A 16,170-nucleotide genomic window follows, 5' to 3' on the forward strand; every position below is an offset into this window, starting at 1 on the left:
CCAGGAGTCATTTGGCAATGTCTGGATACTTTTGGTTGTGGGGAGGGGTAGTGTGCTACTGGCAGCAAGTGGGTACAGACCAAGGTTGCTGTTCACCACCCTATGATACACAGGAAAGTCCCTACAACCAAGAATTATCCGTCAAAAATGTCAATACTGGGGGCTTCCCTGGTGGCGCAGTGGTTGAGAGTCCGCCTACCGATGCAGGGGACACGGGTTCGTGTCCCGGTCCGGGAAGATCCCACATGCTGCGGAGCGGCTAGGCCCGTGAGCCATGGCCGCTGAGCCTGCGCGTCCAGAGCCTGTGCGCCGCAACAGGAGAGGCCACAACAGTGAGAGGCCCGCGTACCGCAAAAAAAAAAAAAAAAAAAAAAAAGTCAATACTGCTGAGGTACAAAGAAACTGGCCTGTATCTAGACAGCTGGTATCAAATACAACATAATTCTGCCAAGTACAGGTTACCTAAGAAAATAGTGCATTAATTTAATGCTTAAAACCCACTTTTAAAATCACTGGAATAAAACTCAACATTTAAACGTTAGTTCATTAGTTCATGTCTTTTATTAACCAATATACAATCACTTGTCTTCTGGTTTGTTGAAACAATAGGTCAGACAACATTTGCCACAATAATGTCTGTCAAAGTGGCTGGCCATAAAAACTCCAGCACCACATTCATCTGAAGGGCACTCCCGACGAAGGCGACTGATTTTGCCATTCTCATCCACCTAAAAAGCATAAACTTGCTGTTAAGATAACCTTACAACATATTGTGAAGTCTAGCTTAAATGACTCAAAATATTTAACCTTTTAATCACACAAGTGATATTTCTTAGTACTTATCAACCGAAGCACCCCAAATTCTCACCAATAGTTACTACAACAAAAAAGTTCAGAGTTTTCAAAGCCCAGCCTTGCAAGAGGTGGACAGAATTAAGATCTGAACCCAGATCTGACTTCAAAATCAGAAACTTAGTTTGGAATAAAGTAGCTAGAGGTAAACCCCATTATATAGAGCTTATTCAAATACCAAACAGGAAAAAACCCCAAACTTTTAAAGAGTTTCAAACCAGAGATAAATTATTTTTAATAATTTGGCTCACCTTATAGTATTTCAGGACAGCCAGCTTAACCTTCTTTCTCTTATGCTTGTTCTTCTTGGGAGTGGTGTAAGACTTCTTCTTCCTTTTCTTAGCACCACCACGAAGTCTCAACACAAGATGAAGAGTGGACTCCTGTTATTGAACAGAGAACAAAACAGCCTTTAAAAATGGTTACATTAATGCTAGTGCTCCGTGGAGAATGGACAACCAGCATTATGCATATTCTAACTGGATATGACAGGAAGTACACCCACAGATGGGGGAGTCTTAGAAAAAAAGAGGTATCTGATTCCTATATAAACTCTTAGCTCATAGAGATTAAGGAACACGTTAAATTACACCATGGGATGCAATACGCAAAATCCAAAATGTAGAAGACTACAGCAGCACTTCTCAAATGGTGGTGTAGAAATCACCTGGGAATCTACTGCTAATCTAATGCTATTCTCCCCACTTTTTGAGTATTAGTCAAAATTTCCAAAGATACAAATATTCATACTTAAGGGACTTCCCTGGTGGCGCAGTGGTTAAGAATCCACCTTCCAATGCAGGGGGACACGGGTTCAAGCCCTGGTCCAGGACGATCCCACATGCCGCGGAGCAACTAAGCCCGTGGCCAAAGCTGCTGAGCCTGCGAGCCACAACTTCTGAGCCCATGCACCACAACTACTGAAGCCTGTATGCCTAGAGCCTGTGCTCCGCAACGAGAAGCCCGCACACCACAACGAAGAGTAGCCCCCGCTTGCCGCAACTAGAGAAAGCCCACATGCCGCAACAAAGACCCAACACAAGCAAAAATAAAAAAATAAACTATACTTAAAGGGCTGCTTTCCTCCAAACAGACCTTTTGAATGTTGTAGTCAGACAAAGTACGTCCATCTTCCAGTTGCTTGCCAGCAAAGATCAGCCTTTGCTGGTCAGGAGGAATTCCTAATGGGAAACAAGTTGAACAAACAAATTAAGCGACTGCAAAACAAGCATATCTGCTCAAGATTTATAATCTTGAATCAAATAAATGGTACTAACATCCCTCAGTGAGTTCTTACTACAGGGAAAGTATAATTGTAAATGTTTAAACGGTTTATCTCATTTAATCCTAATACATGTTAACCACTTTACAGATGAGTATACATGTGTAAATTAACTAGCACGTCCAAAATCACACACGTGAAAGGTACTACAGCTTGGCTCCACGCTGATAAACGTCTGTCTACTGTGTTATTCCAAAAGCATTTTTGTCAATCCGACCTCTTCCCACCCCACAAAGAGCAGGTACGTCTAGCGCCTGACAGAGCCTCTGCAGGTTAGTTTTTCTGAATCAGAAAATATTAACTTGCCTTCCTTGTCCTGGATCTTGGCCTTTACGTTTTCTATTGTATCCGAGGGTTCGACCTAGAAGTTTTGAAGTGCAAACGTATAGGTAACACAATCAGGAACTAGAGTAATCACTCCATTCAGTTGGAAGATTATCAGGGAGCCGAGCCGGTGGGGGCTGAAGCCTACCTAGTAGAGCCTCTGGCTCACGCAGCTGGAGACAGGCTCCCCGGCGCGCATGCTCCCTCCCCCAGGCCCGGGCGGCGGCGGCGGCCGAGCCACAAGTGCTCGTGCCCACCTGCGGAGGACGCCACCCTCCCACCTCGCGACCCCGGCAGCGGCTACCTGGCGGGAACTACCAGAGGCGACAAACTCGGACTTTAGGCATCGGAAACCTGCCCTAATCCCCAGCTCAGCAAAACAACCCTCCCTTTACGGCCAAGTTTTAGAACCCAGGCTCGGAAACGAATTCTAAGGCGGAAAACAGCGCGCGTGCCGAAACCCGCCTCAGACCGCCCCCCTCCTTCAGGCCGCGGCTTCTCCCACCGCCTGGCCCGTACCTCGAGAGTGATGGTCTTCCCCGTCAGGGTCTTCACGAAAATCTGCATCTTGGCGGCGGCGCCACCTGAGGGTGAGGAAAAGGAGGAAACGGGTGAGGTTGGGGATAAAGGAGGCGCGATGACCGGCCGCGGGCCGAAGGACGGCCGAGAGCATATACTCACCGCAGATGGCGGATCCGAAAAGAAGGGCAGCACGCCGGCCCACGGGCTTTCCCGGGGCCCCCGCGGAGGCCCCGCCTCCTAGGCGGCCACGCCAAATGCCTGAGCGCTGTCGCAGCGGCTGTCCAGTCACGTGCCAGACGAGATAGTGACGTCATTTCTCCTCCCGGTAGCCTGGCTTATTTCTCACTTTAGCTTTCAGAACGCTCTTGAAGTAGCGGATTTAAGCAACTTAAAAATGTCTTTAAAAGAATTTTCCACCGTAGTTGACGTGGCTAAGAGGGTCTTTAAAAGGGGGTGGGGTTGAGGGGGGCCTCATGAGGAAAACGGAGGAAATGGAAGTGTCTTCTGGGAATTGTAGTTTTCCGCTGCTTTCTTTTCTCTAGGACTACTCGTCCCAAGATGCAGTTCCACAGCCTCGGGCTCCCTAGTTACTATCGCCTATCCCTGGCGTCGGGGTTTGGAGGAAGGGGTTAAGGTGAGGAGCGAGCGAGGGTGAAGTGCAGTAATGGTTTCGGGGAAGGTGGAAACGGGTCGGAAGTGACTAGGAGGGAAGGTTAAGAGGCTGGGGAAGAGTGGGGGACCGAAAGTGTCATCACCCACTTACTGAGGCGGTGAGGGGCGGATGATCAGCGATCTACCACCAGACGCTCCCCTGGGCCTTCAAGGGAAGGGCACACCTGTGGCCAACTCCAGGCAAGCTGAAAAATAGGTGGTATCCTCAAAACCTCTTGTCCGTCCTTGTCTCGCCCTGTAGCCCCTCCCCGCCTTCAGCCCCGGATGTTCTCCTAGTTTAAGGAAGGTTCTGTCATATATGTCACTACGCAGTGTGAAACGGTTTAATATGTTGAAAATGTCAGGAGTTTTCAAATTTTCAAATGAGGCCACATGGGAAGGAAACCCGCGGAAAGGTTTATTTATTGTAGAATTCCCAAGTTTGGAGTTGGGAGTTGTGGTGAAAGTCCTAAGAGGAAGTTTTGGGAGTATGGGTGGGGGACTGTCCTGGCAAGGCGGGCGGGTTAACTCCCTTCCCTTGGCCTTTCGCCGCTGTGCAACCACAGAATCCTGTGCGTGCACCTTCCTAATGTCTTCTCTATCTCTCTGTGCCCCCCTCCTCTCTGCATCTCCATCCCCCAATTCAGGCTCCTTAATTTTCTCTGTCCCCAGTCTTTTTCTAACCCACCTTCACTTTTGCCTCCAACATATTATAAAAAGTAAAAATGATTATGTCATTAATGCTACTTCACCTTCAAGATAAAATCCAAATTCCTTAGTGTGATAGTCAGCCTCTGCCTTCCTTACAGCCTGGTCTGCCAAACCCATTACTCACTTATCATTGAGCTAATTGAAGTTCCTGACAAGCTCTTTCATGCTTTGGCACTTCTGAAGAAAACGTTTCTTCTCTGTGGAACGCTCTCCTACCATATTCTGCTGGCTAATCTCCACCTTTACAAAAAAAAAAAAAACTCCTCGAAAGAGTTGTCTATACTCATTGTCTCTAATTCTTTTCCTTCCGTTGACTGAACCCACTCCTATCAGGCTTCTGTCTCCACCATTCCAGTGGAATAGCTCTTGTAGTTACTAATCACCTCCGTGTTGCTAAATTCAATGGCCATTTAATCTTATTTGATCTAGCAGCGGCATTTGACACAGTTGATCATTTCTTTCCTCTTTGAAACACTTTCTTCACCTGACTTCCACCTCTCTTCTTCCATCTCCCTGGATGCTCTTTTCCAGGCTGTTTTGTTGCTTCCTCCGTATCTACCAGACCTCTAAACTTTGGAGTGCCCCCAATGCCCAGTCCTTAGACCTCTGCTTTGTTTACATTTCCCAGATCATTTTCCATTCTGTCTCATAACTTTTAAATGTTATTTATATGCATATAACTTATAAACTTATTTCTCACTCAGACTCACCTGAACTTCAACATGTCTAACGGGGAGGCCCAAACTCCTGATCTTATGAAATTGATATTCCCATCTCATAAATGGCAATTTCATCTTTTCGATCGCTGAGGCCAAAAACTTTATGGTCATCCTTGACTGTTCTCTCATACCCACATCGAATCCCTCAGCAAATCTTGGTTTTACTTTTAATGTATATGCAGAACACTTCTCACCATCTCTGCTACCACACTGATTCAAGCCACTGTTATCTTTTATCTGGACTATTGTAGTAGCCTCCCAGTAGCTCTTCTGGCTTTGACACTTGTCTTCACAGAGCAGCAAGAGCAATTCTTTGAAAATGGAAGTCAGCTGTCATTCTTCTGCCCAGAGCTCTCCAATGGCTTTCATCTCGCTCTGAGTTAAGCCTAAGTTCCTATAAGCAAGGCTGTCACTCCCACACTGGAATGACTGGAGGCCACAATTCAGCTCATTGCTCCTCTTGCCAAGTCTGCCCAGAGAAAGGAGCATCTTTTTCTAACCTGCACAAAGGTGCCCCATGGGCTGGTAGTGCTCCTACCTTCAAGGCCCTATATTCTACATGATCTGGCAGCTACCTCTCTGACCTCATCTTTCTTCTCTCCTTTTCTCATTCTCTTCTAGTCTTCCTGGCCTTCTTGCTGGCAGATATGCTATCCTGCCTTGAGGCCTTTGGACTTACATCTCTCTCTGCCTCACCCACTCTCCTCCCAGGAATCTACGTTACCTGCTTTTTTCAGGTTTCTGAAATGTCACCTTATCAGTGAGGGCTATTCTCTTTCCTGACTTAATGCCTTATGTAAAATGGCACCCTCCCACCTTTCTTACTCTCTATACCCCTTTCCTTGTTTTATTTTTCCCCATACAACTTACCCCCATCTGTTATACTGTTTTTTACTTGTGTGTCTTCTGTCTCATTACTTGAATGTAACCTCTGGGAAGTTAGGGACTTTGTTTTGTTTAGTACTAGTGCCTAGAATAGCGGCAGACACACAGTAGGTGCCCCCCCCAATATTTATTGAATAAATAAATGCAGCACAGATTAAGCATTGTCCTGGATGTTGTTTCATGAGATGTTTTCCCTAATATTTCCCTGCCCTCTCCCACAGACTAGTGAGATGCCCCTCTGGGCTTTTGTAGCCCGTTGTGCCCACTGGTCACACTGCCTTCTCTGCTCTGTGGCAGAGGTTCATTTAACTAGAATCAATACTTGTATAGGAACCCTTGTGACTTGTTTCCTCTGTATCCCTAAGTGCCTAATTTGAATGAGTTGAGTGCAAGGTAATCTGAGTTGGTCTGTGTAACTCAGTGGCATTTTGTAGATGCTGAGGAACAATCACTTTAGCTGTGTTCTGATTTGAGGGCACAAGTCATGTCTTCTGAGCAGACCAGATTATTGCTCAGTGATTACTGATTAATAATCAACTTTCTTTTTTGGGGGGATGGGTGGGTGGTGCATGTGCTCTGCTAGCAACTGTATTATGCACTGGAGTGCATATGGGTGGGGAAGGAAGATGGGGAATGAGAACATTTTGGTTCCTGATCTTATCAAATTTAGAGCCTACTGAGAGAATATAACCAGAATTCTGAGTGATAATATCATGATAGAGGAAGTGCACAGTACGTGGGAGAACATAGCAGTGGTACTTGATCAAATTTAAGGGAATCCAGGGCAGCTTTCCTGGAGCTGTATAGGCTGAGATCTGAAAAATAAATCAAAGCCAAGTAAATGAGAGTGAAGTACTGTGTGTATCTTATGGAGGAGGAGAGGGTGAGGATGCGGGAAGGGAATGCAGAGATGGGGAGAGAATTATGCAAGACCCTCGGGTAAGAGAGCAAGTTTATAGGAGTGGATGAGGGTTATGAGGAGGACAGGGGCATGAAAAGACTAGATTTGGTCAGAGAAAAAGTCCCTGGTTCCTATAGGGCATTCATAGACTAAGGAAAGGAACTTGGATTTTATCCTAAGGGTAATAGGAAGCCACTGGTGTTCAGATGTGACCACCCATTCCCCAGTGATCACACCCATTCCTACCTCCTTTGACTTTTGTCTTTTACTATCTGAAATTACCTTTTTTTTTTTTCCCCCATCTGCGTTGCTCAGCTTGCAAAATCTTAGTTCCCCGACCTGGGATTGAACTGGGTCCACGGCAATGAAAGCGCTGAGCTCTAACCACTGGACCGCCAGGGAGTTCCTGGAAATAACATTATTTATAGTCTGTCTGTCTCCCTTAATAGATTGTAAGCTATCAAGGAGCCAGGGACTTTATCTCATTTATAACTGTATTATGCACTGGAGTGCATGTGGATGGGGAAGGATAATGGGGAATGCTGAATCTCTAGCTATAAAACAATGCCTGGCACTTAATAGATACTCAGTAAATATTGGTTGAATGAATGAATAAAGAAATTGATTTCTTATTTGGGAAAACTGTTGATCCATTTATGGATTATTGCTTTGTTGGAACTACTTTATGTTCACTTATAAATTGATTTCTCATTATCCAGTTCATCAATATAAAGATAAATTAGGTCTTTTAAACTTTGAAATTATTTTGGTGTCTCCTTCCTCCAATATATGACCTATGGGCAGTATTTATTGGCCATATATGTTATTTTAGATAACTAGGTGTCAATTATATTGCCAAAACACGGTAAAATTGATTTAGGCATTTATTCATCACAACGTTATTTATAATAGTGAAAATATCCAACAGGTGGGGAATGGTTAAGTAAGTTATTGTGTATCATACCATGAAGTACTATGCAATCATTAGAAGTCATGTTTTTGAAAACTATAATATTTAACAACATGGAAAACTGCTTTTAATATTAAATGAAAAAATAGGATACAAAACTGAGTATAGAGTGTGATCCTAATTTTTATAATTATAAGCATTGGAAGGAAATACACCATATTAAGTAGTCATTATTTTTGGGTGGTGGGATTCTGGATGATTTTTGGTTTTTCATTAATTTTCCAAATTTAGTTTATATTTTCCAAATTTTATACCATGAGTATAAACTTCTGTGATGGGAATGAGGGGAGTTAAAATGTTTTACCTTGCCACACATTTTTAAGCAAATCATGGGTTCTGTTTAATGTTGATGTGAATAGATCTCAGGAACCAACTTTTGTATCCAACTCTAGTTGGATAATGATTCTTTACTAAAAGAGCAGTGAAATATAGCTGCTTGAAAACCTCACTCAGAAAGGTACAGTTTGTTATCTTTGACATCACTGATGTACAGATTTTAGCAGAAGTTCTGACTTCTTACTTTTCAGTTAGTACGTTCATAGTAAAGATAAGAATTATAATAAAATTCATCATAAAAATAAATTCATGAATTATTTATAGCTATTGTGTGTTGGATAACTGTGACTGGGCCAGGTAGGTACATGTGTAGAGAAGTATTTGACCTTGTTTGCTTCATCAGGAGGCCTCCAAACTAGTTTTCCCACATGAAACAAATAAAGAAAATGCTAATAAACCTTCTGTTAGAAAGTGTTGAGTTAAAGAAACCATTCAATCATATAATACATATACTTGTTTAGTAAGAAATGAGTTCTTTATTGACTGGTATTCTATCCCAGAGGTATAGTATAGCACATGGTAGTAGAATGATCAGACCTTTTAATTAATAGGTTGAAATATTTATTTCAGAGATCCATGAGACTTTTTTTTTTCTGAAACAAATAGACGTTTTATTTAGATCAATATTTGACTTAATTTATTTTAAGCTTTAGATTAATTGATGGTCTTTTTCTTTCAGGCTTATCAAAGTTTTGGCTTTGTTGCAAAAGCAAGTCAAGACTCTTCTCTGGTGAACAGGTGTGCAGACTGTGACATATGTCCGTCCAAGAAATAAATAAACATGCAGTTCTCCCTCCTATCATTAGTAGAAGTGACAAGGAATTTTTGGAAAGAATGCAAAGATACATAATTACAGAAACTGAAAGAGTGGGCTGTAATGAGGAAGGACCTGCTGATGAATATTACGTCATATACCGAAACGTTTTTGATAAGGTATCGTAATGCTTTAAGACAATAGAGTTTTTATGTAGTAGAAATGGTCTATCTTGACAACTAATATTCCTGCCTTAGTAACACCACTGCTTGTTTGACTACATTCCATTTGTCAGTTTTGAGAAGTTCATCCAATTTGTCAGAAAGGGATGAATGGGGAAAATGCAATACTGGATTTATATTACTAGACAGTTAATGAGAGTTTCAGTTATTGTAGCTTAAGTGCAGACTATCAGTTTTTGAACAACCACCTAGCTGTGCCCTCTAATATCATTTTGACCTTCCTTCTCAAATCATTATCTGATTTGTTAGGAATTGGGCTGTAAGCACGAACCTGGTAGTTCTTTGTTGTTTTGGGTTGGTTTGTGGTATAATTAAAATCTTGGTTTAGATTTGATCTAGCATATTAAATTGAGACTCCTTGTAGATTAGAGGTCTAGATAGGCATGGTAAACAAGGAGTTTAACTGCACTGAATGTTGGAAATATGGAGGTCAGAAAATGCTGCGGCTTTATGTATCATTTGATTTTGCTTTTCAAGGTTTTAGAAATACCTGCTTTTCCTTAAAAACAATTGCAATATGGCCACTGATCCTCATTTTTTTATCTCACTTTTTTTTTTATCCACGTAAGATGCCCTGACAGTAAAATTAGTGAAGTCAGCACTCTTTCCTCCTTACCTAGAAGAAATAATTACTTATGTGAAGACTTCTGTAAACTATTGGTCTCTGAGTAAAACAGCCATAGGCAAAATAGGAACTCAGTGTTTTGTTTAAATTTTAAACATTACACACTGAGTCTTATTTCTCCTCTAAATAAAAATTTAGTGCCTCACTCTAAGGAAAAGTGAACACAAAGTAGTGATATATACCTACAAGTGGAATTAAGAAAATTGATGCATATCCATAAAAGTATAAAATGGAAAAAAAGACTCTTTTCTTCCTTTAAATCATCTGGAAAATCTGTCTTTTGGAACTGGTACACTGGCAGATTATCTTCATTTTGTAAGTTGTTATGATCAATGAAATTGTTTTGGTGATTTAGTCATTAAGGACTGTATTAGGTGAATATTTAAAGATAGTGAAGGTAGTGTATTGAATAGGTTTTATAAATATCAAGAATCATGTTGAGACTCTACTTGTGTGAAATCAGCAAAGGAAAGTTATCATGATTGTAACATACTTATCTTTGCATGTCCAAATGCTAACACTTGTCAGAAGTTTTCTTACATGAAGAGCTCTCTGCTTTAAATTAGTATAGTTATAGTGAAGTCATTTTGGAGGAGCTTTGGTAAATTTAATTCTTAGAGAAAAGACATGGAATTAAATAAAAGATAATTTCTGTATCTTTAGTCCTTTTCTCCCTACACCCCAGGATTTCCATTTGGACTGTTTGTACATTGTACAGTTATAAATTGTACATTTGTACATTGTGAAGTATCCTATTCTTCAGGACTGAGAGGGGATCTGAAATAGAAATCATTTGGTACTTAGAGAAACTTTTATTCTAGCTTCTCAATAAGATAATCTGCCTTTCCATTTTCATGTTATTCCAACACATTTGATTGTTAATAAACTATTAATGCCCGCCTTCTCTAATCTTCCTTCTCTCTTGGAAGGATCTGGTTGGGCAAAAGATGAAAGTGTCAGCTTGCATCTCTGAGTACTTAGAACCAGAGAACAAATACCAAATTCTGTTTAAAATCAAAGATAGAGGATTTGGCCTAGAGAACCATGCCTAAATCAAAGCAAGGAGGACCTGAGGCTGTGTAACGAGAGTTGAGGGTACGTTGCAGAGAGAGCCAAGGACTTAGTAAGCAAAGGACTTAGTAAGCAAAGAAAACCAAAGCTAGGAAGAGTGAGCTTCAACAGATACGGGTGAATTATGGAGGTAATTGGACTCCGGAAAGTGACTGGCCTCTTGCATCCTGGTAGTGGGTTGTACAAATAGTGTATATTCGTGTGTAGGTGCTGAGGTGGAATGGATACCATTCCTCCTCTCCCTCAGATCCCTGTACCTGGTAAGGATGGCTCTGTTTTGGGGGGGGGGGGGGATGTTAATGGAAACCTTAATACCAGAGTCTGAAACTTGAATCCCTAGAGGCCAAGAAGGTCATATAAAAGAGTTAAGTGTACTGGCTTTAACAGAATAAGGAATCACGGGGACTGTGGTAAAATGAAAAACCAATCCAATCTGAAGCTCCAGCTGATTACTGCCATTAAGGAATGGGGGTTCCACGTTGGTATATTTTTCAGTTTTCAAGAGAAGCTGAAAATTTGGGTTTTGGGTGAAATTTCCTAAATTTTAAAATATTTTGTGGACCAAGCAAAACTGTTCTACCTCTGGCATACAAGTTTCCCTCCTTTACTTTAATGCATTTTCTGTGCATTCTTAAAGATTCCTATGGGTGTTCTGAAATCTATTTCTTCTATTTCTCCCATATGGGAGCTGATCATGATGTTACTACAAGTCTGTTTTCTATCCATTAACATATCTGAGTCGTCTTGAATTGTTGCAGCACATCATGGAGGCTTGTGGAGTGGAGGATGGCCAGGAACCGTGGGGTATTTAATTTGGAAGACCACAGATTAATCACCTCAATTTTATTGAAAGTTGCTGGGTGGCAGTCCTTTGGGTGGATAGGTAGTATGGTCATGTCAAAAAGATGACCAGTATCTCCCATTCAGATATCCTTTCCTGGTGCTTGGCATTGATCAGTTATCTCCTTATACCATTTTTTTTTTTGGCCCGCATGGCTTGCAGGATCTCAGTTCCTCTACCAGGGATTGAACCCAGACCACGGCAGTGAAAACGTCGAATCCTAACCACTAGGCCACCAGGGAACTCCCCTCCTTATACCATTTCTTGATAGACCAGATGTCTTCCTGGATGATTTTTTCCAGGTATTTTCTAGCTAACAGTGTGATATACCAGAGACTAGAGATATAGTAAGGGTAGAAGCGTAATTGTATCTTTCAGAGAAAACTGTGGATTGATCACATCTATTCTTTATATGCCTTGACACCTTCCAAAATCCTTGTGAGCAGAATTTGGCAACCATAAATTATTTTTAACTTTTTTTGTTTTTTAACTTCTTTAAAGTGCTCCTTAGTTATTATTGTTTTTTTGTATGGGTAATGCCTACACAGGATTAACCAGGAAAAAAAAAAAAAGAAAAGAAAAGTAAAAGAACCAGTAAGAAGAGTATACAGTGGAAAGTCTGGTCCTTCTCATCTGAGACCCTACTTCCCTTTCCTTCTCTGTAGATTTCTATTTTCTTCTATTATCAATCCAGAGATAGGTAGTTTTCCTTCTCTGTAGGTTTCTGTTTTCCTTTCCTTCTCTGTAGGTTTCTATTCTCTTCCATTATCGTTCCAAAGATATTATGTTCTTAAACACCATTGTAAACCATGAATGTAAGGTATGAAGGGTTTTCTCCAGTTGCACTTGACATCTTGGGATTAGAAATGCAGTCTGGAATTGAGAGTATTGATCAGCTAGTAGGAGCAGATGGGTTAGAAAAACAGGGAAGTGAAGGGAGTCCAGGATTTTAAGGTCTGAATGAAATCAGAGACTAGACTTGGAGGTAGTGAGGGACGATATGTAATAGTATTTAAGAGATCCAAAATTGGGATAATTAGATCTGGTATTGGTTTTATCTGACCTCATATAATGTATGTGTTAATTCCTAGTAGAGCAAAAAACATGTTTTTTTTTTCTCTCTCATATTTAAGCCCACGGGATTGTAATGATTCAAAAAGAGCATATATTCAATAACAATTAACTGTCTTTAATAGTGGTATTTGCATATGAATGCAAGCTCAAATTTGTAAAATTTTAGATTTCTAATTGCCCATCATGTTTCATTAAAAAAATCTATAATCTATATTTGCAAGTCTTTTGATCCATAGTCTTCTAGAAAAATCATATTTTAGGTAATAGAGTATGTCACTGCATACAAATCCATTCTTACTTCAATCAAAAAAGAATACGATGGTTTTATTGAGACAATAAAGAAAAGCCAAAGAACTGCATTTTATCTTTATGGAAAACTTAAAGTTTTGGCAGGAGAGCCCACAACATTGGTATATCACAGGAAAAGAATAACTCAACTTAAAGCAAAGTAAGTATATTAGTAAGTAGCCCAAAAGGTGATAATTGTTACTTGGTTATATTAACTAGCCATTGTAACTATAACCAGTGGTTCTTAGTCTTTTTCAATTTCAATTTTATTTTAAAGCCATGTTTTTATGTTACCCTTCCTATTGAAATTACTATATTTTTACTTGAAAAATAATACTAATTCTGTTTGAGAATTTTATAATATCTCTTAGGATAATTGGAGGCACATTGTAGTATCATAAAATGAGGGATACAGATAATTGCTCCAGGTGATTTCTTGCATGGAAGGTTTAATAGTACAATTTCATGATTACCATCTGAAATAGAGCACTTAATGCTCTGATGCACAAAGGTAAATAACCTACTGGGAGAGGATAAAATGCTTACTCTTGTTAAGTAGTCTCAGATTTTCAGTGTTCCATTTGGTAATTGATGGGTAAATTATTCTTATAGATAATTTCAAGTCAATGTGGAAAATTATGTAAAATTTGACCTCCACTTCTGGTAATGTGGCTTGCTAGATGTTGGGATAGATCTTCCTATTGGGGCAATACGCTACATAAGATGGTAAAAAAAAATTTTTCCAAAAGTAACAGGAAGCTGACAGGGTAGCGACAGAAATATTAGGGCAAAGTCATAACAGAAGACAAAAGATAGAGAAGCACTAAAGCTTCTTTGACCCTGAAAGCATTTATTAAAACTCGTGGCCATAAGCTTTAGTTTTTAGTCTGTGGCACAGGGGACAAAAGACAGAGCCCAGAATCTATCTGCCCAAGGGGTGTAGTCTACTGGGGAATCCTCCCCATATAAAGCTGGGATGATAAAGGGCTACACCCCTGAAGAGTGAACAAGAGGTAAACTGCTCCACCTTTGAGGACTGCATGGAAAATTGCCTTCTGCTTAGCAGACTGCTAACAGATCCAGGGCTTATTTTGGGGGTGATGAAATGTTCTGGAACTAGAAATGGTAGTATTTGCACAACTCTTTGAATATGCTAAAATTCACTGAATTGATACTTTACAAGGGTGAATTTTAAGGTATATGAACTATATTTCCATAAAGCTATTATAAAAAAAAACATGGAGAACAGAGTGAGAAAGTTATATTATTATGTCTAATCACAACTCAAAGAGAAGAGAATATGGGACAGAGACAATATTTGAAGAGAGCATGGCTGAGAATTTTCTAGAACTGGTGAAAGATATCAATTTACAGATTCTGGAAGACCAAAGAATCCCATTGTAAGTAATAAGAAATACTCAACTAGATTTACTGTAGTGAAATTGTCAAAGATAAAGAGATCATAAAAGTAGCTGTGGATAGGAGCAACGACTGGATACCTTCTCATCCATGTTGTAGCATGTATTGGAGCTTAATTCCTTTTTATGGCTGAATAATATTCCATGTTTGTATGTACCATATTTCATCTACTTATCAGTTGATGGGTACTTGAGTTTTTTCCACCTTTGGCTATTGTGACTTGTGCCACCATGAACATTCGTGTACAAGTATCTGTCTGAGTCCCTGCTTTCAATTTTTTCGAAAGTCTGTTTACTTTTAACATGTCTTTCTTCCTAAAGCATAACTATTTGGATGAAAGCCAAGGATATTTTATTTCCACAGTCCCTCTTTCATAAATACTGCAAGCTCCTACTCTGAGCCATCTGTAGTTACCAAGAACTCTATATAGTAATCAGACTTAGGTAGCGGTTATCTACTGACAAACTTGTTTTTAATTTGCCAAAAATCCTGTAACATTTATGTAGGTAACTGATTTTAATCTACTATTTCCTCCCTGGGCCAAAATATTGGTGATAAACTAGGAAGTAAATTTCAAATAATGCTTAAAAGAAGTTTTTATTTACTTCTTGGTCTTTAAAACCTCCATTTCTGGATGAACTCAGTTTTATCTCAAAATGCTATCATTCCTCTAGTTCTAGAATCAAAATTAATAGAGTAGGCTGAATAATGGTCCCCAAAGAAATAGGTCCTAATCTGGAAATGTTACTTTATTTGGAAAAAGGGTCTTTGCAGATATGATTACATTAAGGATCTTGAGCTAGGGACATTATCTTGGATTATCCAGGTGGGTCCGAAATATCATCACAAGTGTCCTTATACAGAGAGGTAGAGGGAGCATTGACACAGACACAAGGGGAGAAAGCACCATGACCTCGGGGGCAGAGACTGAAGTGATGCAGCCACAGAAGGCCGGCAGCCCCCGGAAGCTGGAGGAGGCAAGGAATGGATGCTCCCCTAGAGCTTCTAGATGAAGCACAATCCTAAAAACACAAATTTTGTCCCACTGATACTAATACTGGACTTCTGGCCTCCAGAACTGTGAAAGAATGGATTTCTGCTGTTTTAAGCCACCAAGTTTGTGGTAATTTGTTATAGCAGCCATAGGAAACTAATACGATTACTTAACAAAAATAATTTTTAAATTGCAAAGGTAATTTTCAACTAAAGGGAATAGACATAGTACTTTGTGGCTAGATTATTATATTTAATACTTAAAAATTTCCAATAAGGTTACGAATCATAGGCAGTATAAGATTTTATTGATGCTTTGAAAGAAAATTGTTCCTCACTTGTGAGGTTAGTTAACTTCCTAGGCATTTTTTTGTAAACTTCCGTCTACGTTCATAACGGTACAAAATAATAATTAGCCAAATTAAAGTAATAATTTAACCTGTTTTACTTTGAATTGGATGATTAAATAATTCATTGAAAGAAACATAAAAGAGGCTTTCTGTTTTTCAGGATGAGGCTTATTGAAAATAATTCCTCAAAGATTCAATTGCAAATAGATGAAATGAAAGAACTTAGGGCAGAGTATGACACAAAAGAACAATATTGTATTTTCTGCAAAGCTCCTTCAAAACCTATTCCAGGTACAGTATTTTGTTTAAAATATTTGAGAGAAATTCCAACTGTTTCCAGTTACACAAATTAATATATAT

General features: G+C 39.9%; 2 protein-coding genes across 3 annotated transcripts in view; one reads left to right on the forward strand and one right to left on the reverse strand.

The window, feature by feature from the left end:
* Positions 1 to 542: 542 nt before the first annotated feature.
* On the reverse strand, positions 543 to 3,042 carry RPS27A (ribosomal protein S27a). The gene is made up of 5 exons (XM_079720842.1): positions 2,978 to 3,042; positions 2,441 to 2,495; positions 1,948 to 2,033; positions 1,104 to 1,235; positions 543 to 728 (listed from the first exon to the last, which is right to left on the reverse strand). The coding sequence occupies exons 1-5, from the start codon at positions 3,023 to 3,025 to the stop codon at positions 579 to 581; spliced, it is 471 nt and encodes a 156-aa protein (XP_079576968.1). The 5' UTR covers positions 3,026 to 3,042; the 3' UTR covers positions 543 to 578.
* A 5,852-nt stretch (positions 3,043 to 8,894) lies between these two features.
* Positions 8,895 to 16,170, forward strand: part of CLHC1 (clathrin heavy chain linker domain containing 1) — a gene marked incomplete at its 5' end in the record, with an annotated part of 32,093 nt that continues 24,817 nt past the window's right edge. The window contains 3 exons of one of the 2 annotated variants that reach the window (XM_079721269.1): positions 8,895 to 9,086; positions 13,021 to 13,208; positions 15,971 to 16,101. In XM_079721269.1, the coding sequence (XP_079577395.1) occupies positions 8,910 to 9,086; positions 13,021 to 13,208; positions 15,971 to 16,101 (496 nt within the window). The remainder of the gene's footprint in view (positions 9,087 to 13,020; positions 13,209 to 15,970; positions 16,102 to 16,170) is intronic. The other variant, XM_079721270.1, reaches the window with a different exon arrangement.

Source organism: Hyperoodon ampullatus (assembly GCF_949752795.1).
Source record: "Hyperoodon ampullatus genome assembly, chromosome: 15".
Taxonomy (NCBI): domain Eukaryota; kingdom Metazoa; phylum Chordata; class Mammalia; order Artiodactyla; family Ziphiidae; genus Hyperoodon; species Hyperoodon ampullatus.